The sequence below is a fragment of the Mollisia scopiformis genome (assembly GCF_001500285.1).
Source record: "Mollisia scopiformis unplaced genomic scaffold LY89scaffold_1, whole genome shotgun sequence".
NCBI lineage: Eukaryota > Fungi > Ascomycota > Leotiomycetes > Helotiales > Mollisiaceae > Mollisia > Mollisia scopiformis.
In genome coordinates, this window is record NW_017263581.1 from 1,211,498 (window position 1) to 1,237,057 (window position 25,560).

At 48.2% G+C, this 25,560-nt stretch overlaps 8 protein-coding genes across 8 annotated transcripts; 4 read left to right on the forward strand and 4 right to left on the reverse strand.

The window, feature by feature from the left end:
* Positions 1 to 1,473: 1,473 nt before the first annotated feature.
* Positions 1,474 to 4,035, reverse strand: LY89DRAFT_604553 (flavo protein subunit of fumarate reductase). Its single transcript, XM_018210364.1, has 5 exons — positions 3,659 to 4,035; positions 3,535 to 3,603; positions 3,249 to 3,486; positions 1,712 to 3,194; positions 1,474 to 1,663 (listed from the first exon to the last, which is right to left on the reverse strand). Exons 1-5 carry the CDS (start codon positions 3,690 to 3,692, stop codon positions 1,592 to 1,594), a joined length of 1,896 nt encoding a protein of 631 aa, XP_018078479.1. The 5' UTR covers positions 3,693 to 4,035; the 3' UTR covers positions 1,474 to 1,591.
* A 520-nt stretch (positions 4,036 to 4,555) lies between these two features.
* LY89DRAFT_713044 (uncharacterized protein) lies at positions 4,556 to 5,395 on the reverse strand (the record flags this gene model as incomplete). The annotated part of the gene is made up of 3 exons (XM_018218021.1): positions 4,556 to 4,847; positions 4,901 to 5,125; positions 5,213 to 5,395. 3 exons carry the CDS (start codon positions 5,393 to 5,395, stop codon positions 4,593 to 4,595), a joined length of 663 nt encoding a protein of 220 aa, XP_018078480.1. The 3' UTR covers positions 4,556 to 4,592.
* A 320-nt stretch (positions 5,396 to 5,715) lies between these two features.
* Positions 5,716 to 6,676, forward strand: LY89DRAFT_713045 (uncharacterized protein). Its single transcript, XM_018218022.1, has 2 exons — positions 5,716 to 6,399; positions 6,451 to 6,676. Exons 1-2 carry the CDS (start codon positions 5,881 to 5,883, stop codon positions 6,541 to 6,543), a joined length of 612 nt encoding a protein of 203 aa, XP_018078481.1. The 5' UTR covers positions 5,716 to 5,880; the 3' UTR covers positions 6,544 to 6,676.
* A 649-nt stretch (positions 6,677 to 7,325) lies between these two features.
* Positions 7,326 to 13,146, forward strand: LY89DRAFT_604559 (uncharacterized protein). The gene is made up of 8 exons (XM_018210365.1): positions 7,326 to 8,207; positions 8,525 to 8,625; positions 8,681 to 9,272; positions 9,551 to 9,967; positions 10,018 to 10,431; positions 10,510 to 10,950; positions 11,001 to 12,224; positions 12,274 to 13,146. The coding sequence occupies exons 1-8, from the start codon at positions 7,524 to 7,526 to the stop codon at positions 12,862 to 12,864; spliced, it is 4,464 nt and encodes a 1,487-aa protein (XP_018078482.1). The 5' UTR covers positions 7,326 to 7,523; the 3' UTR covers positions 12,865 to 13,146.
* A 20-nt stretch (positions 13,147 to 13,166) lies between these two features.
* LY89DRAFT_703337 (uncharacterized protein) lies at positions 13,167 to 15,692 on the reverse strand. Its single transcript, XM_018217314.1, has 2 exons — positions 15,166 to 15,692; positions 13,167 to 15,107 (listed from the first exon to the last, which is right to left on the reverse strand). Exons 1-2 carry the CDS (start codon positions 15,490 to 15,492, stop codon positions 13,299 to 13,301), a joined length of 2,136 nt encoding a protein of 711 aa, XP_018078483.1. The 5' UTR covers positions 15,493 to 15,692; the 3' UTR covers positions 13,167 to 13,298.
* Positions 15,693 to 16,032: 340 nt separating this feature from the next.
* LY89DRAFT_13015 (uncharacterized protein) lies at positions 16,033 to 19,500 on the reverse strand. The gene is made up of 10 exons (XM_018205235.1): positions 19,183 to 19,500; positions 19,063 to 19,126; positions 18,850 to 18,903; positions 18,790 to 18,797; positions 18,480 to 18,738; positions 18,209 to 18,428; positions 18,087 to 18,162; positions 16,725 to 17,945; positions 16,186 to 16,676; positions 16,033 to 16,134 (listed from the first exon to the last, which is right to left on the reverse strand). The coding sequence occupies exons 1-10, from the start codon at positions 19,384 to 19,386 to the stop codon at positions 16,086 to 16,088; spliced, it is 2,646 nt and encodes an 881-aa protein (XP_018078484.1). The 5' UTR covers positions 19,387 to 19,500; the 3' UTR covers positions 16,033 to 16,085.
* A 2,391-nt stretch (positions 19,501 to 21,891) lies between these two features.
* LY89DRAFT_573240 (uncharacterized protein) lies at positions 21,892 to 22,351 on the forward strand (the record flags this gene model as incomplete). Its single annotated transcript, XM_018208679.1, has 3 exons — positions 21,892 to 21,975; positions 22,035 to 22,229; positions 22,289 to 22,351. Coding segments are annotated over 3 exons (342 nt in total), but the record flags the coding sequence as incomplete, so codon positions are not given.
* Positions 22,352 to 23,167: 816 nt separating this feature from the next.
* Positions 23,168 to 25,543, forward strand: LY89DRAFT_679359 (cation efflux protein). The gene is made up of 3 exons (XM_018213852.1): positions 23,168 to 23,620; positions 23,734 to 23,817; positions 23,872 to 25,543. The coding sequence occupies exons 1-3, from the start codon at positions 23,495 to 23,497 to the stop codon at positions 25,357 to 25,359; spliced, it is 1,698 nt and encodes a 565-aa protein (XP_018078486.1). The 5' UTR covers positions 23,168 to 23,494; the 3' UTR covers positions 25,360 to 25,543.
* The last annotated feature ends 17 nt before the right edge of the window (positions 25,544 to 25,560 follow it).

A 25,560-nucleotide genomic window follows, 5' to 3' on the forward strand; every position in this document is an offset into this window, starting at 1 on the left:
GTCTGGTGCCTTTCTTCAAAGCTGGAGTACTGCTGCTTCATTGATCTTAGAAGTAGTGAGACATTGCTAAACAGGCATATTCGAATCGTCAGCTCAGGTCTACAGGACCTGAGATTTTGATGCCAGAAAGGCATGGCAGCAGCTACTTCTCACTTTTTCTTTGCCTTTGGTATGCTAAGTGAGACCCGAGAGAATGAGTATAGTGCCCTGGGCAGTGGAATAGTCTTTTCGGATGTCTCAGTCTTACGTCCTTTGTTGTAATCTTTTAAGACATGGGTCGACTCTCACCACGCGGGATCCTGTAACGCCGCGAGCAGCTTGGAACGAGATTGCTTGCTAGCTTTCTGTCTGAACTCCATTGGCTCTCTCAATCGCACGTCAAAATCCTATTGTACAGTCCGTCTTTCGCCATGTTGGTAACGTCTATAATGCCCAGACTTCCTGGAACTGAATCATAGCTATATTGCTTCTTGCGCTCGTCAGCAGATGGTTTGGGTTTCATAATGATGCTGTACGTTTGAGATGTGATACACTATAGCGTATTAGATTCGATTCCTCTTCCTCCTCTCTTCTATTTTCTCTGCATACACACTCCCCACATACCATATAGCCAGAGTGCTGAAGCCTACATCGAGTTCCGACAATGGAAGATTGGTGGAACAAATTCATCAAAGAGCCTCTACAACCACACGTCCGAGTATGTTTCTTTGTTTTGGTTTCGCTAGGAAATTTGGAGGGAATACGTTGGCAAGTCTACCGAAAGCTGTTGCTAACATATGAAAGCCGGGCTTTGACACTCAGATGGCAGAGATCTTGACCATCTAGCTATTAGCGCGAATCGCGCATTCGGCGCAAGATGTTGACAAAAAATCCTGACCAATAAAGTTTTCAAGACAATGAAAATATCTTTTCGCATGACGATAAACAACAGTAAGTCCTAACTCTTGCTTAAAAACTGCTTGCACGGATGCTCATCTGTGAATCCTCTGGTACATGAATCAAACAACCAACTCCGCACCTCTCCTCTCATTCACCCTTTCGCTTTTCTCATCTCACTTCCAACCCATCCCAAAATGAGCGTACTTTGATTCACTCTAAGACCTCAGGGCTATATATACAGCCATCGCGCAAATCAATCTCTCCAAATAATAACAATCACAGGATCCCTCGCGGAGCTGCTATGCTTGTTATGTTCTCTTAACTGGGATCCCCATTTCTTGCGAGCTGATGGGTTTGATGGCTGGCTGTAGATATTGCTTGTATTAGAACTGGGATTGATAAACTAAGGAATAGTTGACAGTAGTTACCTCTGCTACCATCAATGAATCGTTTGTTGTCAACAACAAAGTAGACTAAGAATTTCACCAGAGGCTAAGTGGCAGTGTGTGTTATTGAAATGAGAGGACTTCCCCTGGAGTTACGGTCTTAGCAAATCATGACAAGAGAAGTAATCCGCAAGAGAAGACGTGAGACAGGGTCAAGAAGGTGCAATGCATGGTTTCCAGACGTTATGCTATCAATACAAAGGCCCCAAAGGGTCAGCTATTTTCCGCACTCCAAAAACCCAACCCCGTTTACAACATCCAAAAGTCTAGATCTCTAGAGATGGAGTCTGGCCCTTGACTCTGCCAATGACCTGGCTTGGTGCGTACTTGGGAATCACCTGAGATAATTAGTATGCATTTGTGATTGGTAGAAGAGACAAACTTACTTCGTCATCATGCAACATCTCGAACTCCTCGGTTGCGTCTCGTCCCATAAAGTTCATGATTGCTTGTGGTCCACCTGGGTGCTCCTCGAGCCAGTCATCAAGCTTTAGTACAACACCCTTGACAACAACCCAGAGGTCCTCCTTGGTGTTGTGCTTGGCAACCTCTTCCATTGTGAATTCCCTCTCGGGAATCGAGAACTTGGCAGGCTTGCCTGTCTTGCTGACCTTTCCTGGATCCGACGAATCGGCACCTTGCTTCAAGACTGGACCAGCCGAGGTCTGTGATTGCTGTGCTTGCTTGCTAGAACCTTGACTTGATCCTTGGCTATCCCACTCAACAGAGATCTTGCCTGGCTGTGAAGGGTCGATGTGGAGAGAAATTTGACCAAGACGTGATGAAGCTCCACTAGCTGAGCCTTGAAGAGCCTTTTGGAAGAGGTAGTTGCTGGCAGAGTCACCGGCAACACGTCCGTAGACAACGCAGCCGAGAAGTGATGAACCACCAAGACGGTTGGCACCGTGAACACCCCCAGCAAGCTCACCGCAGGCGAAGAGACCATCAAATGGCTTTCCTTCTGAGTTTAGGATCTGTGCCTTGTCGTTGATCTCAATACCACCCATAGTGAAATGGAGCACGGGCTCCATAACAGCAACGTGGAAATCGTCGTCGATGTCAACAGGACCATTGTGGAAGAACTTCTTGCCATATGGATCCTTTTTCTTGCCATCTGCAATTTCATTGTACGCCTTGAAAGTGCTCTGGAGATGTTCTGGTGTGCAGCCAATCTCCTTAGCAAGCTCCTTTCCGGTCATCTTCTTCATCAACCCACGACCAGAGTAATGGCGTGTATGGAAGTCGAGAACGTTTGAGGCTTTCGAGTTGAGGAGAAGTCGGATAGGGAATTTTCCCTTGTCCTTTTGCTTCCACATCTCACCAGAAACATAATCTCTGTGACCAAGTTCGTCGCAGAATCGATCACCATCTCCGTTCAAGAGGAGACCACCTTCACCTCGAAGAGCCTCAGCAGCCAAGAACTTCCACTTTGATCCAGGATCCTTGGGGTCAACCAGACCAGTAGGATGCACTTGAACCTTGTCCATATCAATGCCATTACCACCAATGGCCATAACCATCTTTTGTCCATCACCAGTAGCATGTGTACCGTTGGTTGAGGAGAGGTTGAATGTGTCTGGGCGATGCTTCTTGAGGAGGGAGGTTTCTGTGAAATCGGCAGCATAACCACCAGTGGCGAGAATAACTGGGCCATCAAGGTCTGACTCTTCACCACCAAATTCGTATTTAACACCAGTAACGAGGTTGCCCTCCTTGTTTAAGCCTGTCACACGAGCCTTCTTGATGATTTGTACTCTTTCTGGCTCGTTCTCGGCAAGTTCCTCGAGTCTTTGCATCAAAGCATATGTAATGGCCATGCCAGGGAACTTAGCATCGTGTCCTCTGTGTGTTCTTGGCTGGGAGTGACCTCTGCACACAAAATATGATTAGCATGTGATTATGCATTGGGAGAGTCATGCGTACCCTAGCCGTGAGACGAGAGTCAAATCTAAGTTGAAAACATCTTGAAGCCATTCAACGGCCGCCGCAGATTTGTATGTTAGGACCTTAATGAGATCTGGTCTGGCCTTATCTCTGGCAGATTTGAGAGTATCATCGTAGAATTGCTTTACACTGTCTCCGATTTTCGCATCGACTTGTGTCCGAGTGAGGGCTCCGTTAATACCGGAAGTTGCCTTGGTAGAATTACCACCAAAGAAACCTATGCTTGTCAGAGATGGCAGACTCTATAAGCCAGGACTTTGCATACCTTGCTTGTCTAGAACGACAACATTGCCTCCTGCCAGGTAAATGGTGTGCGCAGCACTCAAGCCGGACACTGTTGATGGTCAGCAAGTCAATTGAGTGGAATAATGCATAATCTAAGTACTTACAACCACCGCCGACAACAATAACTCTAGGGGCCATCTTTATTGATTCTAGGAGGAAATAGATGAGGGAAAGAAAGGGAGATTTTGGAGTGTTTAGAAAAGAGCAGAGGTGGAGAAGTGTCGTGGTTATGTGACTTCCCACGAGCGCCACTAGGGTAGAGTCTGGGGTTGGAGAATGCCGAGGTTCCCAAGGAAGCTTAGTCTCACGGCTATTCGGCGAATGGTAGGAGTTGTGAAATCAGCGGCTTCTGCTTAGTTTACCGCTTCAATGTCTGGATTTTGTTCGGTATCTAATCTTCTTTAATGTCGCAGCAAGAGGTCCAATTGTATCTTGATTGTTCAATGTATCTACGGTTATTGAGTTTCTATTTCGAAGAAGTATCAGCGATGTCGGCTTAACAATGCTGCGAAACGACAGCTGAGTCGCATTTATGCCTCGTGATGACGGAGAAAATTACTGGAATAGCGGGCTTCCAAGCATGTGAAGATCCTGCGCAGCCGCCACGGAAAGAAGACCGGATCCCCACAAGTCCTTCTCCAGACTTTTCTCCAGGGCATCAGATGACCATATGACCATCTCAGCTCACCTCAGGGGGAAAGTCACCGACTCTCGACATGTGAAAGAAGAGTGCGCGAACGTGATCATTGAAGCTTTTCAGATTCATGTTGTTCTGTTCATGCATTTTTGATGTTCCTCCAAACCTACAGCATCATCGTGTTCGGTGCCTCGCTCGAATGGATGGCGAGACATCACGCTGAGGAGATCCACTCGGGATGGATCTAGTCAAGCCTCATCAAAAGTTCGAATCTTCTACTTGAAAGTCTATTTCCCGGACACAATAGAGTGCTTCAAAAGTATGAAATTAAAGATTATTGTGAAGCGGAGTCCTTGTGTACCTGCCTTGAATATTGTACAAAATTACCCAATGTCTTCCAATCAATTTCCCTTCAAGATTTCATTACCCTTCTTCCTTAAAGCATCGCATTCCAGCGTCCTCGTCCCTTTGCTGTTCGCTGTAGCTTCTGAGATCATAGCAGCAGCCAGCTCGTCGACCTTTATCGACATGGTGATTCCGACCAAGATACTTGGAATGATGCTATCCTTTGCAAGTACGCCTCCTGGTCGTGCAACGGAGACCTCAAAGCCCGGCTCTTTCTCTTGAATCGCAAGAAGACCGTTCTCTACTTGTCCCTAGCCGATTTGATCAAGAACATATCAAGTCATAAGAAGCGACTTGAAGGTACCTTGATAGATCTTGCATTATGCATAAACCACAACTTCTTGTCTGTGTCTCGTTCGGCCATCTTGCCACTTAAGTACACAAAACGAAAGCTCTTGCCTTGACTCTTCAGTGATGGAACAAGAGATTTGGAAAATGTTTCAGCTGCTGCATGTGTGTATCCAATCTCAATCTTTTTGCAGTCCTCGAGATTTGGATTTTTGTGAGCAGGGGATCCAAGGGCCCTTGTCTATGATTAGCATGGGGAAAAGGCTATAGATTCCTCCAGCGCAACACACCAGATACAGCATTCGGCTCCTTCAAGTTGAGATCAGACCTCAGGCGGGTACGAAAGGAAGTCTTTAATGATTACGACCTTGACTTTGGGATTGTTTGCCACCGCTTCTGGAAGGGGCTTTCGAGTGATACAGACGAGAGAGGTGATAGAAGGATGTGTAAGAGCTTGGTTGAGGATTTCACCCCCAATGAACCCCGTGGAACCAGACAGGATAGCTTTCATATTTCTGGGTTTGCAGCTGATGTTGGTTTTGAGATATGGTCGGGCGAAGTACAGATATAAATACTATATTATCGAGAGAAGGGGTGGAGACTTTATTCACAGATATTCAAGGGAGAATTAAAGCAGTTCCGGGGACTTGAAGTCGCTATATATGATATATGAGTTGTTCTCCTGCCTCTCAATCCTGATTCGGTCTCTCCGGTTGTCGATGTGTACGAGCTGTATCTTCTGATTGGGCAGCTGAAGTATGGACAAGGAATGTTGTGTACTGGTAAAGCTGAATACTACCTTCCATGTCAAAGTTCCAAAAGCAATACGTACATATGAGACAATTCTTGGATCCAATAACCTCCGTCTAACTTCCGGCCCCGAAAACTTAGGAAGGCCTTGATGAGGCGTGTCACGTGTGTTCCAAATCATCCCCAAAATCCAAGGCATCGTCATCTCCTCAGAGTCAAACCCACATTGACAACGAATCCGCCAAAATGCGATATACACCACTCGTCTATTCCCTACTGACTGCGACACTTGCAGTCTCTGCTCTCCCCGAAAAACAACGACCTTTACAGAATAATCTCGGTCCCGCGATGCCTCCCCCTCCGTCCGACTCGCCCTCCACCTCAGACCCCTCGGGCGGCGATACGGTTATCCTTTCAGATGTGCTGGGAAATGATCGCAGTATCAATATCTTTGCAGGCTTCACCCGCGATTTCGCTACGATCAGTCAGAGATTCGAAGATAGTGCGTTGAATACGACGATATTAGCGCCTGTTAATAGCGCGATTATGGGATTACCTCGTAAACCGTGGGAAGATCCAAAGGATTATGATGAGTTAGGAGCGAATGCGTATGAAGGTGGAGATGGAGAGGAGAGAGCTCAGAGGAATCTGAGGAGGTTCGTGGAGCAACATTGTGTTGCTGCTAGTCCCTGGAAGGAGGGGGAGAAGTTAAAGACGCTTGCTGGAGATGAGATTTGGTGGGAGAGTAAGGATGGGGTTAAGATGGTTAGTACTGTTCTTTCTTGCTGTGTGGAGAGGATACTAATAAATTTGTAGATTCAACCTGGCAAGATTGAGGTCAGCAGCGTTGCGAGCAGAGTTCATAATGGGGAAGTTTGGATACTGAAGGGTGTACGAAACTATGCTTGAGCTGGGATACCCTACATCTTTATTTTGCGAATTAGGCGTACATATGGAAGGGGCTTGGACTAGTTTTATAATGGATTATGATAGATTATGTCGATGTGTATTGAGAGAGTTTTGATGAGAGCTACTGTGCCGTGGTATGTAGATAACGTCTATATATACAACACAATAGCTATATATGTGGAAACGAATTTTTGAGCATTTAGTGTCAAGTATAGGCACAGAAAAGCGTTTTTGCAAGCGGCGGTTCAGCTCCTCGACCATATTGAAACCGAGCCTCAAATATCTAAAGCTCGTACTCGGATGTGAGGTGGTTTACATTGAAGATGAGCAGAGGAAAGTGCATCGATATTCGCACACGAGTCAAGTTTCAACTGTAGGAAATATTGAAAGTTCTTATCATGTTGGAACAGTAAGTTTTCGTCTCAACCTAGAAGTTGCCTCTTCTCTCAGCCTTGCTGTTCGGGGAAATAGTGATCGGAGTGAAATTCAAACATTTGTTCAAAGGCACCAGATGCATTGGGATAAGAATTCTAAACGATTCTGAAATATTTGCAACTCTCCAGAGTCGATATTCTTCATGTAGTTGTTGATGAACACTGGTCGACGAGGCTGCAGCGCCGAGCTCAGCCTGATCCGATTTTATTGGACGGGTAGTCTAAGTTCTAGCCGATGTTCATCATCTTCCAGAGCTTTCAATCTCCCTCCTTTCACACACTTCACCTAAGTTCAGTCCCGACTTTGAATCTGCACGATATGATCCAAAGCCTGTTATTTACTGAACCAAATCTTTGGAATTTCTGATCCGCGACTAAAAGCCTGCTGGTCAGTTCTCGTGTAGATGCGCCCACGCCCGCTATCTCCCTGAAGCAGAAGACAGCTACTAATTTGCATCTTGGGAAGTAGGCATTGTCGTATTGAAACCCATAAACATTATTCTCAAGCTTCGATAATCGATCTCGACCCATCCTCCTTCTTTAACCATGAACAACCCTCCTCATGGCCCAGTGCCGGGCTACGACCGAGACCGAGATCGAGAGCGAGAGATCGAGGAACAGCATAGGCAACGCGCAGCATTACAGCAGCAAGAAGAGCTGGCACAACGAGAGCGCGATCATAATGAGAGACAGGAAAGAGAAAGACAACATCGAGAACAATACCAACCCGCTCCTCCTCATCAGAGTAGCACAGGCTCGATACCCATCCACCAACCCGTAGCATCGCGTCTACCAGGTGCTATACACAGTCCTGGCGGTCTTCTTGCAAACCATGGCGGTGCACCTCCTCCTGCTCCTTTAGGTGCACCGAGTGGCCCGGGAAATGCATTTGGTGGTCCTTTGCATAGTGAAGCCAATCGACCCCTCCAGCACCAACCTCCGAATCCCCCCAGCCAGCTCCAACAACAGCAAGGCTTTGGTCCGAGCATACTACATCATAATCCAGTTGGGGGCCCTGGACCGAATCCTGTTGCATTTGGTGGACCCCTCCAGCAGCAACAACAACAGCAACAGGCTCAACAACAGGCTCAACAGCAAGCTCAGCAACAGGCCCAGCAGCAACAGGAAGCGGTGTCGAGATTGCAGCAACTTCCATTTGGTGTCCCTCCAGGTCATCAGATGCCTGGGGCACCAGCTTTAGGACAAGGCGGTCAGCAACCTATATTGAATGTAAGTGCTAGACTCTTGTGATTCATTACCACTCGTCAAGTGTCCTTCAAATAATTCACACTTCCTAATCAACACTCGAATCTGCACCCACAACTTCTCCCATCCTTCCTAGCACAGAATTACACAAAGATATCTGGCTATACAAAATACAGCTTGTTGCACCCTGAGCTAGCTTAGGATCACTTGGTTCCTTCTATCCTGGATCAGCTTCAGAAAAAAAGGATAGAAAGATGTCAAATGCATGCAGCTGCCCTTAAAGCCCCCAACCTTAATACCACTTGATATCTTTGCCATGGCTAACTCGTATTTTCTTGCAGGACGCACTCAGTTACCTCGACCAGGTCAAAGTCCAGTTCGCCGACCAACCAGACGTGTATAACAGATTTCTCGATATCATGAAAGACTTCAAAAGTCAAGCGTTAGTCGAAGATGCCTTCTCGGCGTGACCAAGATTGCTAACAATTATATTGCAGAATCGATACCCCAGGAGTCATCAATCGAGTCTCCGAACTTTTTGCTGGTCACCCAAACCTCATTCAGGGATTCAATACTTTCTTACCGCCTGGTTATCGGATTGAGTGTGGTGCTGGAAATGACCCAAATACAATTAGAGTGACAACTCCCATGGGAACAACAGTGCAATCAATAACTGGTGCTGGCCGGGCACTACCCGAATCAGTATTGGTACAAGGCGGTGTAAGTGGAGTCTACTACGGTGGACAACGCCCTGGAAACTGGCAACAACAGCAGCCGCAACACAGTATCGAAAGCCCAGAAGCAGTCTTCAGCCCCCAGAATCAGAGCCAGCCAACTCCTTATAATCAGACGCCAAATCAACATACTGCATACGAGGCGCAACAAGCAGCGGCCGCAGCCCATCAACAACAACAAAGAGGAGTTTCTCAATTGACGAGTGCTGTCGCAACTTTGGGACACCCTCCGAGAAATACACAAACGCCAACTCCTGGGGGTCAGCCAGGTATGAATGGTGGAGCGCAGCCTGGTTTAGAGAAAAGAGGACCAGTCGAGTTCAACCATGCGATCAGCTATGTGAACAAAATCAAGGTATGTTGTTATTTATTTCACCCATAAAGAAGCAATTGCGCTTCAAAGATTGTTGCGGTTTTGAAGTTCGCCATATGGAACGATCTGCGCCGTCGCGAAGTCCCTAAATTCGGCTAAAACAAGAGAGCCTGAGGCGCAAAAGTCAATATACCAACACAATAGTAACGGCTAGTCCACAATGCTACCACTAACACAATGGTAACGGCTAGTTCACAATGTCACCACTAACACAATGACAATGAAAAAAATTGTTAAGATATCAACTGACACTTCTTCAGAACCGCTTTCAAGACAGACCCGAAATTTACAAACAATTTCTTGAAATTCTTCAGACCTACCAACGAGAATCAAAACCCATTCAAGACGTCTACGCGCAAGTTACTACTTTGTTCAACACTGCACCTGATCTTCTCGAAGACTTCAAACAATTCCTCCCTGAATCAGCTGCTCAAGCCAAAGCAGCCGCAGCCGCGAAGGCAGCAGAAGAAGCACAACAAAGTCAATTGCCCCCAAGCCAGGGTGCGCGAGGAGAATCGAAGATGCCGCCAGTTGGTAACTTCCAAGTCCCTCAGAGCAACAATACCAGCAAGGAGACCAAGAAACGTCCTCGCAATAGTGGCACAGCTCCTGCTCCACAACCCAATGTTGTCGGCGAGGGTTCTCGATCAGTACCTCAAGGTGCTCATGCCAACAAGGTAAGTTGCTTAACTCATCGCCATAAAGATATCACTAACATGATATTCAGAGAGCCAAGCTGAATCACAGTAAAATCGGTGCTCTTGATACTCAAGCCGTCTCCCCAACGTTGACACCTATCATGCCAGAGCCTCTTCCACCGACTTCGAACTCTGGTGCGTCGCAGGAAGAACTCGCCTTCTTCGACCGGGTCAAGAAGTATATCAGTAACAAGTCAGCCATGAACGAGTTTTTAAAGCTCTGCAACATGTTTTCTCAAGATCTCGTTGATAAAAACATGCTCGTTCACAAGGTCAGCCTATTCATAGGTGGTAATGCTGATCTTGCCAACTGGTTCAAGACTTTTGTTCAGTATGATGGCAAGGATGAAACCATTGACAATCAGCCCATGGCTCCATCCGGCCGTGTCGCACTTAGCAATTGCAGAGGTTTGGGCCCCAGCTATCGATTGCTGCCAAAGAGAGTATGTCCAATTCCACACCCCGAATACCTCCATGCACAGTACTACCTGCTTCCGGACGTGGCTAACAGTATTTCACAGGAACGTCTCAAGCCCTGCTCTGGCCGTGACGAGATGTGCAGGCTAGTACTCAACGATGATTGGGCCTCTCACCCTACTTGGGCTTCAGAGGACTCTGGATTCGTCGCTCACCGCAAGAACGTGTATGAGGAATCTCTCTCGCGTGTTGAGGAAGAACGCCATGACTACGACTTCAATATTGAAGCCAATTCCAAGGTCATTCAGGTTCTCGAGCCCATTGCACAGTCCATCCTGGGCATGACTGAAGATCAACGACAAACCTTTATCATGCCAACTGGCTTCCAAGGTTCCTCTCAATCCCTGTATAGACGTGTTTTCAAGAAAGTCTATGGGGACCGTGGTCTGGAGGTCGTTGAGGACATGTTTAGAGACCCTTGCGCTGTCCTGCCCATCGTGCTTGCTCGTTTGAAGCAGAAAGATGAGGAATGGCGCTTCACGCAGGTATGACAACTCTACATTGATGATCTTGAGCAGATGCTAATAATTTGTAGCGTGAGTGGGAGAAGGTTTGGCAAGCCCAGACTCAAAATATGTACTTGAAGAGCCTTGATCACCAAGGTCTCAACGTCAAGACAGCCGACAAGAAGAATCTCTCTGCCAAGCACCTTGTTGATGTCATCAAGACCAGGACTGAGGAGCAACGCCGTCAACGACCCACTCTCAATGGCAAGCAGAAGAAGATCGCCTTCCAATTCACCTACGAAATCTCCGATTCAGATGTTATCCTTAACGTCCTTCGGTTGATGATAGTCTATGTGAAGGGTGCTGTTCATCACAATGCCTCCGAACGTCGTCGCGTCAGAGACTTTTTCGACAAGTTCGTAGGCATCTTTTTCGGCATCTCTCATGAGCAAATCATGGAGGCTACTAACGATGTTGATCGTGACACTCCTGATGATGACTCAGAAGAGCTTCCTCCTACCGAATTGCCAAACGGTCGCAGCAAACGCTCCAACGGCAAGAAGACTGATCTTCGCCGTGGAGTCCTTGACCGCAGCCGCAACGGAACTAAGAGCAGACAAGACGATAGTGCGACTGGAAGCAAGGAGTCAACTCCGGAATCTGCTGCAGACGACGATGATGCTGCTGATGCCGCTGAAGATCAGTCTGTCAATCAAGTCTCTGATGAGCGTTGGTTGAAGCAAACGTCAGTTGCCAAGCCTGATACTGAACTCAATGCCGACCAACCAGTCCTTCGTACTAGCTATAAGCTTTGGGCCAATCAAAACATCTTTGTTTTCTTCAGCATCTTCCAAACCCTGTATCGAAGATTGAAGGAGATCAAGGACAGTGAGGCAGAGGCCATTGACCAAGCTAACCGTGCTGCTCTCGACAAGCCTGCTAAGTTACTTGACTACATCAGCGCGAGAGACGAAGCCAGACTCAGCGAGGATGAGACCTTCTACTCGCGTGCCTTGCAGCTGATCGAGGACTATGTCAAGGGTGACATTGATGAGAATACATATCAGAGTTGGCTTCGACGTCATTTCTTGATGAAGGGTTGGCAAGCTTTTACCGTCTTGGATCTTCTCAAGACTCTCGCCAAGCTTGGCTCCATCTGCTCCAGCCCAGATGTCAAGGAGAAGACGTCGGACCTCATACGTCAATTCTACGCTAATAGACAATCGGAGGAGACCACCTACAACAACGAAATCAACATGCGAAAGCAAGCTGACAAATGGATCAAGGACAGCGAACTGTTTTTGATTGAATGGGTAAGTACGCTCACAATTTCAGAACTCATATACTAATCACCCTCTACAGAATTCTCTCAAGAAGACAGCCGGTGTTAGATGGTTCCAGCGCGAGGATACCACTTGGGATCTTGATGACATGACTGCCATTGATCAATGGAAGTACTACGTCTCCTCCTACTTCCGCATCGAGCCCACCGAAGGTGTCCCCCGTGAGAGAATGCACAAGGCGGTGTTAATGCGTAACGTCTCCACAAGCGATGCCGATTTCGAAGATGGCGCCGCTCGTGAAGTAAAAGCCGGCAGTAAAGAGGACCTCATCATGCGCATCGCCGTTCACGGCTTCGAGATCAAATTCGGCCCCCCTCCTAATTCTGAGTACTTTATCTTCACCGATAAGCCCATTGGTGACGATCCTGCAACTGGCGAGAACTTTGCTAGGGAGCGACTTCGACCATTTGAGAATATTCGAACGGAGAGATTCAAGGAGAAGTTTGAGATGAATAATGCTTGGATGAAGGGCAAGAGTCGAGATGAGGTTGCACTAAAGAACGATCAGTTCAAGAAGTGGATGGAGGAGGGCGTCGTTGCATCATCCTCTACTGCTGCTGCTGCTCCTCCAACGGCGATGGATGTTGACGAAGATGCGGAGATTTTGTGAAGACGGCGTGGATCTGGGAATGGGGTGTCTATGGGGTTAAGCAGTGACTGGCATGTCACCTTGCTCGAGCTCTTTTCTTTCATTATGGCTTTCCTGCCGTTCATTTTCTCATATGGGCGGTCATGAACTCTGATTTGCTGGTCTTTGCTTCTCAATGGCCATAGATTGCGTGCGGTGTTACATATTATGTATGGATTTTGCTTTTTGCACTACTCTGGAAGCCCCGTCGCTTGTGCTATGGGGTGGATTGTAAGCTAGAAAAATAGCATGGATTCTTATGACTGATACTTTCATGCTCTGTGACAAGTTTTAATGGTTTAAAAGGTTCGAAAAGAACATGCTTTGCACTATTCAAGGCTCACTAACGCCAATCCATGCAACAGACTACCAATCCTATCCTATCCTATGATACATTCCCGCCCGGGAAACCCATCCTATCCATAATACGCCAACCATAAATACACACAGATAACCACCCACGCCACCCGCCAAATACTCGTCCAGGCTTCTCTCCATATCAGCTTCACTCCTTTTAACGGCACGGCCTCCTTTCTCCCTGCTCCATTCCCATTCCCAACGAAATCAAAAATCGGCGGCTTCTTCGTCGCAGCATCGTCGTCCCATCTGGGGTTGTAACCTGCGGTGTTGATAAGAGGTGGGGTAGCGAACCGGACTTGAGAGGCGGGTAAGCCGTATCCTTTTGCAGGGCTCACGGATCTTGTGCGCGCGGCGGAGGAGCGGGGAGCGAGGTTTAGGTTTTGGATGTTGTTTGATGATGTTGAGGATGTTGAAGAGTTTGAGGAGCGAGTCTCTCTTCGTTCTGGTTCTTCGCGTTTGAGGTCCGCTTTAGTGGTTGGGAGGAGGGGGTAGTCGTTGGTGTTTGATGAAGAGGAGGAGGAGGGAGGGGAGGAAAAGGGAACGAGACTCAGGAGTGGGACGAGGATGGCGCGGATGGTGAGAGTGAGCAGGGTTAGGACTATGAGGGTTAGGTAGCGGAGGAATATGCTGATTTGGTCGGGGAGTAGACAAAGATGTGATTCCATGGTCGTTACGGCTGTAGATTGAAGAGATTGTCCCGAGGTATCGATGGGGTTCCACATGCTGAGGAGTAAGAAGCCTGGTTTTCGAACTCCCTGTGCCCAGCTCATACTTTTTACTGTTATTTCGCGGGCGGAGTTCTTATTTGCTGGATGGACAATTTCGCAGTAATCATGGTCGTCGCCCGAGAATACGGATTTGACGTTCCCAATAGCAGAGACGAGATTAACCGAGTCGTCCTCACTGAGTACATTTTGGTATTGATATCCTCTGGAGATCGAGATCGCATTTCGGTGATCTGGAAATACCGGGGTAGTCTGGCCCTTAGGAGGTGTCTCCGGAGGCCAGTGCTCTCTCATTGGTCCGCAAGGAGTCCCTGGTTGGCGGTATAATGGCACATGTGTGAGGAGAACTGTTGGAAGCTCTGGGCCCGAAGGTCCAGGATCGAGAGTAGGAAGGTGTGAGAAATCGACTTGGTCCAAATCTTCAGCCTTATGTACATGTTGCAGTACTTTCTCCTGTCCAGCTTGGATGCTCAATTCTCTCACAACAGCTTTCCTTTTCAGGCTCCGAACATTTGCGAGGAAGTCTTCGACCGGCTGGGTGAGCTCTTTCGTCCCATGTGCATCTCCTCCAGCACTTAACGAGACCGCATCCACAGAGACGAATGTATGGTTTCCAATCACATCCACTCTATTTCCCTCGCCAAAATACGTTTCGAATCGATTCCTTATGGGTATTTTAACTTGCTGCCCAAACCCCAAATCGTGATTTCCAGGTAACGTCGAAATGATCTTCCTCCCTCTCTGCCAAGGCCCTGGACTCGTACCCTTCATCCAGAAATCAAAGAATATCCTCCCGAACCGGTCATATTCATGCAACCAATAATCCTCCCCATACCGCTTTCCCCAAGTCTCGACAAATGCTTGTTCGCCCGAGGGCCGTAGCCCATTCGCCCACGACGGATCCTGCGTATTCCCATGCGCCGTTTTCCACTCCCTCCCCCCATCAAACAGGTCCCCCAAGAAGAAAATCGTATCCGGATTCAGCGATTCTTGGAGCGAAATAAACGACCTCTTCATATAATTATCTGTATGCATGATGGTAAACTTGTCCAACGGCCACGGCCGCCCCGGGTAGCTATGCGCATCAATAAGCTGGGGATCCGCCAGAAATACCAGATGATGCGGCGTCGCATCTTTGGGCTATATATTTCCAATCGTCAGCCTCGTCCCTCAGACAATAGGTAAATTGTATACGAACCCAACTCTCCCAATTCTCCCACTTACACTCCTGTACCGAACTCCTAAACACCCATCTCTCGCCCCAAAGCAGGAGAACTACCCAAATTGCAATAAACGCATGCGGCAGACTCAGCAACCTCCTCGGGTGGAGGGAGAGACAGCTTCTCTCCCAGCGGCGTAAGGACCTCGGGATTCGCGAAGCAGTGGTGCTTTGGGTCGGGGACTCGAAGACTCGGTGCATTTGAGCTGGGAGGCCGCTGGGGAGCGCGGATATGAGGCGGGAGAGGAGAGAGGGCGGTTCGACGAAGTGGTCTCGTGTTGAGGTGCTATAATATGTCGGTGCCATTTTGATGATCGGTGCTGCTTGCCATTCTCGGATGCGCCGAAGTGTGTACGAAGTATGTACTCCGGTGATTGTGAGGGCGAAGAGAGGTGAGAGATGAGAGAAGAAAAGAGAGAGAAAGGAGAGCTGATGAGTGAGGAGCTGGGAAGTGAAATTTGAGCAGAGAAGCGGGTTAGGGTTCTTGGGGCCGAGATGGGTCGAGGGGATGGGATGGATGGGGCCCAGAGATTTGGTCTCGCTCGTAAAATTACTTGGTTCATGGGGAAGCGAGAGCCTAAGCCGATAAGGCCCGGATAAGAAATAGGGGCTGACAGAACCCAGGGCTTCACTTATTACGTTTCATTTACGAGGTGAAATTAAATCCATAAGCCCCAATAATGCAAACTCGTTTCATTCTTGTACGGTGAGTAGCCAATTAATGAGTCCATTGTTTCATACACTCCACGATTCGTCAAAAAGTGATAAAAGTCTATATGTGTCCCCTAGGTAGGTATCTCGAGATATTACGAAGAAGATAAAACATCCAAGAAATGAGAATGGTAAAAGCCTGCCAGTGATGTGTATACTCGTGAGTGCTATCTCTTCTAACCCAATTCTTAGAAAACCCAGGTAAATGACTTCTTGACTTCGAATGAGCATTTTCCCCTACGAAATGGTAAGTATTGGGTTACAAAAGGCCCTGGAGAGAGAAAATACCTGATATCCGCAGAAGAAGCTCCAATAAGAACTTGGAACACGCCCTCCTCTGCAATCCACTGAAGGAGATCAGTGTCGTAATATCCAACCGAGTATTTGTCGAGCTTCAGTGTAGCATTCTTGACCTCGCCCGGCTTCAAGAACACTTTGTCGAAAGCTTGGAGTTCCTTCTCAGGCCGTTGCAAACGAGATTTCTCGTCGTGAATGTAGGCCTGGACGATTTCCGCACCTTCGACTGAGCCAGTGTTCTTTACTGGAACAGTGATTGTGATCTTGCCGTCTTCGATGAGAGTTGGGCTGCTGATTGTAGGCTTGCCATATTTGAAGGTGGTGTATGAGAGTCCGTGGCCGAAGGGGAAGAGAGGTGCAATGGCTCTCTTCTCGTAATGGCGGTACCCAATGTGCAACCCTTCTCCATAAAGTACCTTGAGATTCTCACCAGGCCAATTGGTATATGTTGGGTTGTCTTCAAGTCTCTTAGGGAATGTGGTCTGGTAAAATTAGCACCTCGCGTTCCTTGGAAGATAGGTTCTACTCACTGGAAGTTTTCCGCTTGGAGTTTTGAACCCGAATAGTACATCGGCCAAGGCATTTCCAGCTTCTTGACCTTGATACCATGCTTGCACAATTGCAGGAACACGATCTGCCCATGGCATTGTGACGGGCGAGCCAGATTGGTTGACGACAATTGTTCTCGGATTGGCCTTTAAGACGGCTTCGATCAGGCGATCTTGGCTGCCATCTGCTGGGAGATCCATCGTCATTCGGTCATATCCTTCAGATTCCCATTCTCCATCCAGACCTACAATGACGACTGCGACATCAGAAGCCTTGGCGGCATCGACTGCTTCCTTCAGGTAGTCCTTCTTGTCTTCTTCCTTGTAACCAATTCGAACTCCGCCATTTCCATGGGTTCGTTTCTCAGCCTTTTGTCTCCATGCTGGTCGCAGCTCGTTGGTCAATTCCGCTACGACTTTGATTGGCTTTCCAGCTTCAAGCTGCATGGTGAAAAGTTGCTGTTGAGAATCGTCAAACATGGCCTCTCCTTTCTCGGTCCAGTTCCAGATGTCAACCATTAATTTACCATCAACGTAAAGCCGTCCTGCTCCCACACTTGAGAAACTCATTGTATGAAGTCCGGTTGTCTTGGGTGTGAGAATCGTCTTAGCTCTGCAGGACCAGATATTGCCGACCTCTAGCGGTACCGAATCCCAGAGAAAGAGGTCAGTGTTCGTTCTTTGCTGAATGACTCGTGGCTTTCCCTCGAACTTGTCACCAATATGGAACTCGAGGCTGACCCCTGGCTCTCCTGAAGCTGTCTTGCAGTAGTCTGCTGCTAAAGGTAGCCATTTGTATGTTTGGCAGCCGACGGCGTACTTGACCTCCTTCTTGGCGACTGCTTTGATGCTGTCGAGAGGGAGCGTGTTATAGTATGGATTCAAACTCGCACTACCTCCACCACCAGCAATAGCCCGATTAGCATTAGGACCGATGACGGCGATCTTGTGCGAGGGCTTGATAGGCAGGATATTGCCTTCGTTTTTCAGCAGAGTCAGTCCTTCGGCGCCCGCATCTCGAATCAATTGGCGAGTCTCTTCCCGGTCATCCTCCTGCTCTGCGACTTCGGCTGACATGTCACTGCCTTTCGTTCGCTCGACTAAATACAGGACATTGGCTGCGGCCTTCTCAACTGCTTCTCTACTCAAATCCCCGTTCTCAACTGCAGCAAGGGTTTTCGCACCACGCCATAATGTAGATACCTGGGCCCCACAGCTTTCAGTCAACATACTTCTTCATGAGTACTGACGAGAAGAGAATTATAGGAGTGTCGGTATATTAAACAAGTGGGAGATAAGGCGCAAACGGATGTATCAAGAAGAAAGGGGCTTGAATATACTAACAGGCATTTCGATGTCGCATCCCGTCTCAATGGACTCGACGTAAGAGTTCGTTCCACCCCAATCAGACATTACCAACCTAGAACAGTTAGAAAGAACGACTTGGAGAATAATTCGTAACATACCCATCATAGCCCCATTCGCCTCGCAGAATGTTTTTCAACGTGTGCGCATTCATGTCTGCATGGACGCCATTGATTAAGTTATACGATGACATTACCGCCCAAGGATTGGCTTCTCGAATTGCGATCTCAAAAGGACGGAGATAAAGCTCTCGAAGAGGACGTTCTTGGACAAGAGAATCAATCTTGAATCTTTCCGTTTCTTGCTCATTCGCCACAAAGTCTGTATAGATCAGCACGTGATGGAACAACGTTCAACCTCAGTTGGACTGACGCTTGATTGTTGCTGCGACTCCTTGCCCTTGTAAGCCATTAATGTACGACGCAGCTAGCTTCCCCGTCAAATACGGATCTTCGGAGAAAGATTCAAAGTTTCGTCCACCAAGTGGTCCACGGTGTAAACACACAGTCGGTGCAAGTAGTACTTGAGCTGATCTCGCTTTAACTTCTTCGGCGAGATGCTGACCGACTTGGAAGAGAAGATCTGTGTTCCATGATGCGGCCAGCGAAATACCACAGGGGAAAAGAGCTGCCTATTATCGTATCAGTATACGTGTTTTATCTCGACGGATATTGGAGCCGACCTTGGTGCCTGTTGATCAGTTAGTATAAAGATCTGTCGCGAGATGAACGTTGAAGCCAACCTGCTTTGAAGATCGCACCACGAGCGCCATTAGGACCATCACTGGTTTTAAATGCTATAAAAGGCCTCTATGTTAGCACACTGCTTTTGACCATGTTTAGGAACATATGCGTGCAGCAATAGCAAACATGCCTGCCTGCATGCGGAGAGACCTCGAGTCTCAAGGCCCCAAAGGATAGCATAGTACAGGGGGCATTGCTTTGAGATGACGTACCTGGTATACCCTTCTCGGGGATAGCTTTTGATCTCCAAAAATCCGCTGCAGTCAGAAGCGAGACCTGTAATTTATTAATATCAAATTGCATGCCACTCTTAATGATAGAAGCTCTCCTACTTGTTCCTCGAGTGATAGTGAAGCAGCTAAAGCTCGTGCATTGGCTCTCTTGTCATCCGCAAGTGTAACGATCTTGGTTGCCGGACTGTCCGGCGGTGATAACTCTGAGTTTGGTGTTTCGTTTGTACCAGAGTCCTCGGCAAACTTGTCGAAGATAGGCTCGTGAATCTGGCTACCAGGAGACTCTGCTGGGGACTCCGACATAGTGATGGATGTTGTCCGTTTCTCAATTCGAACAACGTTGTTTGTGTCGAATATCAGATCAAATTCTCCGAGGCGACTAATTGTCGATGAAACGCCTCACGACACCAAGAAAACTCTCTGCTTTTGCGGACACCTTGGCTGGCTTTTGGAGCGAACGTTGAAGAATGAAAAGACTTAGAAGTTTTTAATGTCACAACAAGTTGGAAATACGCATTCTATATACAATAGATGCTAGATAGGACTAGAGGAGAAGCAATGGAGATCAGCTGGCTCCAGGTGATATATCTCAGACCGATATTTAAGCGGATAAGTGTGCCATATTCCGCGAGTAAAGAACAAGAGAAAGGTAAGATGAGACGAGAATGGGTACATGGCATTTTCTAGGCGCGGCGGCTGAATTGAGCAATACTATGGACTGTGAGAGATGGGGTGCTAATGAATTCAGATGGGAGACGGGCGAGCCACGACACGCGCACCCCTGGTTCATGTCGTCCACTGCTGCATGGGGCAAGCCGAGCAGACCGACCAGTGCAGTATGACCGACCGTTGACCAGCGTGTGGGGACAGCTTTACTCCCGCTGACCAGCGACGGGCCTTGAATGCCAACGCAGGCAGTGTAGGGTTGTGTGCTAGAGCATGGAACACACGACAGGCCCTCAGCACGAAGGCGAGAACGGTATGGGCGGACCGACGCTGCGAGCGTCTCGTCCTGAAGCCAGACTTCCTTGTAGACTTATCAGGGATTCGGAAAGACCTCGGTGGGGCAATCAACTGGAAGCAGGCCGGTTGTCGTTTGCGAGGGAAAAGCTTAAGCTGCTGTAAAGATGGACGTCGTCTGAAGTTCATCGAGACTTCATATCGAAGGCGTCAATAGCCTCGAGGTTGGTAAATTGGGAGGCGAAACGCATAAGAGGCCTGATCCTGGAGAATAGAAGGCTCTGCAGGTGAAAATCCGTGCCGTAGTTGTCCTTTGAAGGGCTTCCATTGCGGGCATGTTTGCGATGCGGCAGCGAGTCAATCGCGTTTGTTCCGAACGGCCCTCCGGCCCGAGTCGCCAGAAGAGAAGCTGGTTCTAGGGCACCGCAAGACGTTCTAGCTTTGGACGATCACAGGTAAGCAATCAAGAAACCACAGTGGAGACTTGGTACTCGCATTGTGAGAGTTTGGATACCTCGGGAGATGTACCGTGCTGTGATTATCGCAGAGCATATGCGAAGGGGTTTGTGCTTGCGTGCCTTTGCATTCTGCATTTTGCATGATCGTGCAGTTGCATCGAGTTGATGTGATTGATGACTTGAGAGGCAGAACACCAGAGCTAGTCACTAGATCAAGCTATAAACACACCGGTGCGGGTTTATTTAGCCGCACCCCCTTCACTCTCAAATAGGTAAGCGACATGAATATTGCGCAACGGAAAACGGAGTTCCTGGACGTACTTGTAGATCTTCAATAACTGCTCATTTTGTTTCTACCGACTATACCGACATAATAATTTGCATACGTTGCCCTCAAATGGCTGTCTCCCCGATTCTCAAAGCTTGCGTAGCTTTCTCTTGCACTCTGGTGATAGTCTGGTAATACTAAAGAGACCCTGGTGTGCCTTTATACTACCAAAACCTCAAAATCCCAACGCTCTGGAGCAACCTTGAGAAACTCCTCTGAATCTCATCCAATATGCAAACTCGATCTCATCTAATCTAATCTTTGAAAACATTCAGCCAATCCAAATTAATACCAAAGTTGGTTCTGGGTGACACAACGCCCGGCTTGCTCGCTCGCCTCCAAAGTTGTGTTACGCTACTTCAGCCAGATTTCTTCCCGCATCCCTTCCAACACTTCCACTATGCACTTCGTCTTGATATTTACCACCAACCCCTGCCCACGATACCACAGACGATCTGCACAGCTGCAACGACATGGCTGAAAGCTCCGAAACCCATGCCAACGTTCTGGCCGAGGAGCCAGATGAGCCCCAATCAGACCCACTACCTCGTCGTTCGTCCGTCGAAACAGACGCGCGTGAGGCAACTGAGTTGGCGCGATTGAGACGCCGCTACTCGACCCGGTCCTCACGCCCTGCCCCGGAGAAGAAGCCATCCACCCTTCTAGAACATGGCATATATGCTATCAGGAGCTTTTGGAGGCATCAGGTCAGCATAGTTGTGGACCATGATACCTGTAGGGACCATTTGGGTATGCTGCTCTTCAACTTTCTCTCCCGTTCATATCTATCAGATAGAGTCCGTACTCTACAGCCGCCTTTTCATTGGGCTACCGGAAGACGATGTCCGACCAGGCCACATGCAGAAAGTCATCTGTACTTGGCAGACCGCGTTTCATGAAGAAGGGCTCCAGGTTTTCAATTGTGTTGGAGTGGCCGATGTCGTCTATTTTTCATCTATCAGGGGGAAGACAGGGCTGGCATCACGCCCCGGGTCACGTTCCTTGTTCCCATCGTATTTTAGACGACCTGCAGGAATTGAAGGTTACTAACAAAAGTATTCAGCACTGGAAAGAACCTTTCTCGGCTACCTCAGAACCTCGCTGGCGCTGTCGATGATAGGGATCACCGTTGCGCAACTCTTGCAAGTACTTCCACATTAATTGACGCCAGGATGTATACTAACGGATATTAAAGTCGCTTGCAGCACTCGCCGACCCCGAATTTGGCCTTTGGCTTTTACGTCCTTGGTAAACCATTGTCTGGTATCTGTCAAGGAGCAGCAATCTATACCCTGATCATTGGTGCCTTTCGAACATGGAGATCCCAAAATGCTATTGTGAGGGGTAAGGCTATCTCGGGAGGCTTCGAGATTGTCGGGTTAGCGGCCGGCATCCTGCTGGTAAGCTTTGATGGAATCTATTTTCGGTAACAGGATACCGATCCGACTGACACATGTAGATTCTACTTATGTTCCTAGTCCTGCTGATTGCAGTTGACGTCTCTAAAGAAGATGCCACCTGATGTATGGCCCCACCTGATGATAGGCAAGACGAGCCGAATGAACCCTGATAAGAGAATTTGTATTTGCCAGAAACTACCGGCTCATCGGCGATGATTGGAGGCTTTTCTCGACACGAAGGATCCCTTCAATCAATCAGCCATGCGAAGGCTACCGGTTAAGGCATTCGACGCCGGGACACTGCATGTCTCGCATGCCACGCCAACTATACTCCGGAAGCCACCATCGGGGTATTCAATGGCGTACCGGAAACTTTCCAGAGAGGAGCGACGAAGTTGCAGGACGACTGGAATGATTAGTTTGGATGGCGAATCTTGGAATCATGGGTCGGGGAGATCTGGTGCATAACCGGACTGTAAAGGGGCTGCTCTCTGATTGTGTGCCTTGCAGCCATGTAAAGTCGAGCCACATGTCACGACATATGTATATATTATGCCGAACAGCTCTTTTTTTGCAGATCTATTTTCTCTCCCGTCTTGTACGAGGCTGCCAAGGTGGTCGCATAGTAACAGGTAGAGTTTCTTTGATGAAGTTCAGCATGAGATAGTCCTTGACTCCCAGGTAGAGATTAATATGTGTATCAGAACCCTTTCGTCCGATGTTTACTCATGAGAAGATCCACAAACTCACCTAGAAGACAGAGAAGTGACAAAGGTACCTGGGTACTAGGGATGCAGAAAAGGCACAAACTGCACATCACGTGTCAGAAATAGGAGTCCACGTGACCTGTCTATCCCTTATCATGTGAATGCTTTGAAACCTCAGGCGCTTGCAATGAACCGCTAAGAACGGTAAGTCGGCTCTCCTTCAAGCATGTGCAGAAACATCGCAAATCAAAGACTAAGCCAAACCATGACATTCTCATCTCTTCTTGCGCCTCCTGTCTTAGATTCATTTGTCACTTAGGAATTTGCGGCAGACGCACTTAATAAGAGTGTATTGCCCCTATCCTCAGACCCTCGATTCGACATCACCTGTCATCTCAAATATCAACAAGGATTGTCGCAGCAAAGACGTCTCTTGCAAACTAATTGCAAGAGCCGCATCGGTACCGGAGTCGAGAGTGGGGTCTTGCCTCCCGAGACCATAACACAAACTTATCGGACGTCTATTGTACAACCTCGACACGTCCGCCAGTCCTCAAGATGGCGTGGTCAAAGTCTACTCGCATTTCGGTAATGCTGGCTATCGATGGCGCCTTCTTCGTCCTAGAGTTGGGGGTGGGTCTGGTGGTTGGATCTTTGGCATTGATGGCAGATGCTTTCCATATGGTGAGCAACAGCTCTCAGCACAATCTCAGGATTGCATTATCTGCCGGTGAATTGGCAGAGCTTTGAAATCTGGGGTCTGCAGTGGCATATAATCGGGACTAACCAAGGCCTAGTTGAATGATATCATTTCTCTTATTGTTGGACTATGGGCTGTGAAGGCTGCGCAACAGTCGTCAACAGATAAGTACTCGTTCGGGGTAAGCAATTCTGCGTTCTGGCTTCGAAATTCCCTTTGCTAATTCTATATTCAGTGGCTTCGTGCTGAAATCCTTGGCGCCTTCTTCAACGCTGTCTTTCTCATCGCTCTATGTCTGTCGATTGTTCTCGAAGCTATTACTCGATTAATTGACCCTCCTGAGATCAGCAACCCGAAGCTTATTCTTATTGTTGGTTCTTTGGGCTTGGCTTCCAACCTTGCTGGCTTCTTCGTACTTGGAGGACATGGACACTCTCATGGACCAGAGGAGCACGATCATGACCATGGAGACGAGGTTAGGGCTGCAGAAGAAGGCCACAGCCACAGCCATGAAGGACACACACATGACGAGGAAGATTATGGCAACGCTGGTGAAGTCTTTCCAGAGGCAGTTGTAAGCAAAGCCAAGGCGAAGGCTAGCCAGCATCTTCGATTTTCTGCAGATGATGAGGATGCCGAAACAGCTCGGGACAGCAACGCCTCTGTTGGCAGATCTCCTGTCAAGACATCTTCTCCCTCTAAAGGTCATCGCCGAAGAGCTAGCAGCGGGCGGGCCAGTCGCTATAGCAAAATCGACGATTTCAGCATTCACCCCGCCAGCTTTAGACAAGACATCATTGCCGCAAGTAGACCTCAGCTGGATGGCCTCGACAGCACAAGCTCTTCTTCAGATGAAGAAGCTGTCGAACATGGAGATGCAACAGAAAATTCGCCTTTGCTCAGTCGTTCCAACGGTCACTCTCACGGATCCCTTGATAACCACAAACATGGCCACGATGACGATCACTCTCGCACTCCTAAGCCAAGACATGATTCATGGCATGCGAGTCACAACCACAACAAACCAAAGAAAGCTAAGAAAGGTGGACACGGCCACAATCACGCTGATATGGGCATGAACGCCATGATCCTCCATGTCATTGGTGACGCTCTTGGAAATGTCGGTGTCATTGTCTCCGCGTTGGTTATCTGGCTTACGACATGGTCTGGACGTTTCTATGCCGATCCTGCCGTCTCTCTTTTCATCACCCTCATCATTCTAAAGTCTACCATTCCCTTGACATCGGCTACCGCCAAAATCCTTTTGCAAGCTACACCGGACCACATCGAAGTCAATGACATCAAGGAGGATATTCAAGACATTCCTGGAGTTGTCAGCTGCCACCATGTTCACATCTGGCAATTGAGCGATACCCAAATTGTGGCATCTATGCACATTCAAGTCGAATTCCCAATCAGCGAAGCTGGAGGCGAAAAGTACATGGAACTAGCCAAGGCTGTTCGAAGATGTCTTCATGCATATGGAATTCACAGTGCTACCATTCAACCTGAGTTCTGTCTTGACAAGGACCACGACCACAATCTCGAAAGACCAGGCACGGTTGGACTCGACGGCATAGTCGGTCAAGCACGATGTGGTCTCGATTCGGACGATACATGCCTCCTAGAGTGTGTAGACGACTGCAAAGGAAAAGGTTGCTGCAGTCCGAAGACTGTAGAACCACAACACGATCACTCAGATCACGATGGACACACTCATTAGATTTCTTTTATTAGTTACACGGGCTTTGATTGGGGACACAGCATTTTCATAAGCCATTAGCAAAAATAGCTATTTTTATTGGGTCTTGGCGTCGCTCTATTTCTTTCCTGTCCATATTTTGGGGAGCGTGGTCGCTGTCAATTCGTTGGGATGGCTAAAAGCAGACGCTGTGCTGCGGCCTGGGCGAATGTATATTACAGG